The sequence below is a fragment of the Pteropus alecto genome, unplaced genomic scaffold (genome assembly GCF_000325575.1).
Source record: "Pteropus alecto unplaced genomic scaffold, ASM32557v1 scaffold3, whole genome shotgun sequence".
In the NCBI taxonomy this organism is placed as follows: domain Eukaryota; kingdom Metazoa; phylum Chordata; class Mammalia; order Chiroptera; family Pteropodidae; genus Pteropus; species Pteropus alecto.
The window spans coordinates 47,602,128-47,603,849 of record NW_006442484.1 but is presented as its reverse complement, the minus strand read 5'-3'; the positions used below and the strand labels follow the sequence as shown (position 1 = coordinate 47,603,849).

The window sequence follows — 1,722 nt, the reverse complement described above, 5'->3', positions numbered from 1 at the left end:
CTTATTTTGTCTATCTGATAGCATCAATTATCATTATGGATAATTAAACTAGTACTCCAGCTTGTGAACAAGATTTTCTGTGAATCTGTTAATGAATGACTAGGGATCTCAGAGGCAGGTGCATGGCTTGGTGTGGTAACAAATTTAGTACCTGATACAAGTATTTAATTTTACCTTTCTTCCATTATAAAAGTGATATATGTGTTTGTTATTTCTCTTTTCTACTTATGTTGTTGTTTTTAAAATCACTCATAATTCCAAATATCCACAAATAACAACTACTAATTGTCAGGATGTTTCCTTCCAATCTATTTTCTATGCAAATGAAAATAACATTTAGCAATGATTGTTTCCCTTTTGTAAAAATGCAGTACAGATTTGCAATATCAGATGGCAAAATTCCTATTCAACTGTGTGGGAAAGTGTTTTGGCTGCTTCTCCTCGGGGGAAAAAAAAGCATACTTGACAAAATTTCAGTAAAAAAAATAAATTTCTGCAACTTGACCAAAGAAGAGAGTCCCTGTTACCAAGACCTTGCCAAGACTCATTAGCATGAAAAGTAATCCAATAAAGCTTTTGTGATAGGCAGTGGTGACCCCCAAAACCATAATTACCCAACTAGATATGCTAGACATTATCTTTCTAAGCTCAAATGCACATCTCTAGCAAAGAAGTGTGGATATGTGTATATGATGTATATATAAGCAGATATATAATGTACACACACATAGATATTTGTGTGCACACACATGCGCAAGCACGAATGATTTTCAAATCCTCTTACTCTTTCTACATTTATTAGCTAGTCTCCATAACCTTACTTTCTTTAATCCAAACTCACAGTCAGAAGCAGTTGTGGTTGATGCATCAAGGAACTTTACCTCATTCTCTGACGAGCTTGCAGAGAGGAGCACTTCTTGGGCATCGAAGAACTCAGAGACAGACTCCGACATGGAGAGGCGGCTCTCATTGGCTACTTGCTGCGACAGGGGGAGACTGACATGAATTTGCTCACCAGCCTACAGGAGAGAGAAGCATATGGTGTAATCATTATTGGTACAAAGAATAGCTATTTGTTCAAATTAGACCATGATGTACTAGCCAGATTTCTAGAGAAATTCACAGCATATGTTAAAAGATTTGTGACCACAAGTAATTTTCACGTGCAACTCAGTAAGTGACCACTGCATACATTTCCTTCCAATATGTCTAAAGAATCTAAAAGGCGTAGCTGAAAGGTGCTGGAACTATGGCTTGATTTTAAATTTATCCTTAATTAATATTAACTGGAATTTAACAAGTTGAGTCTCTATCAATACCATGGATTGTGGAGACAAGTTCATTCTCATATACTTAGGTCTGTCATTACTAGCCATATTCTGACCAGTATAATAAACCTAAAGAATTACTTGTAGAAACCACTACAGATATTATAAGAAAACAACCTACAAGACTAATTTTTGAGAAGGAATATATGTCATTTTCATGAATTTTAGCCAAAGAAACATGTGACTAGAGTATTAAACCTTATTTCAAACTGTATTTTTATTCAGTAAGTGATAACTACTGTTCTCAGGGAAGCTATTTAAATTTCAGTAAGAAAAATATGTAACAGAACTTATATACATATATTCTAGTACACATTTCAGGTTGAAAAAAGATTCAAACCGAGATTGTTAACTAATTTGTGAATGACAAAGTTTTAGAAATACTTCCAGACTC

General features: G+C 34.4%; 1 protein-coding gene across 1 annotated transcript in view; it reads right to left on the bottom strand.

Annotated features, from left to right (window-relative positions):
- OSBPL6 (oxysterol binding protein like 6) overlaps window positions 1-1,722 on the bottom strand; it is a 182,973-nt gene that overhangs the window by 15,264 nt on the left and 165,987 nt on the right. The window contains exon 14 of the mRNA XM_006921239.3: window positions 882-1,019. Within this exon, the coding sequence (XP_006921301.1) occupies window positions 882-1,019 (138 nt within the window). The remainder of the gene's footprint in view (window positions 1-881; window positions 1,020-1,722) is intronic.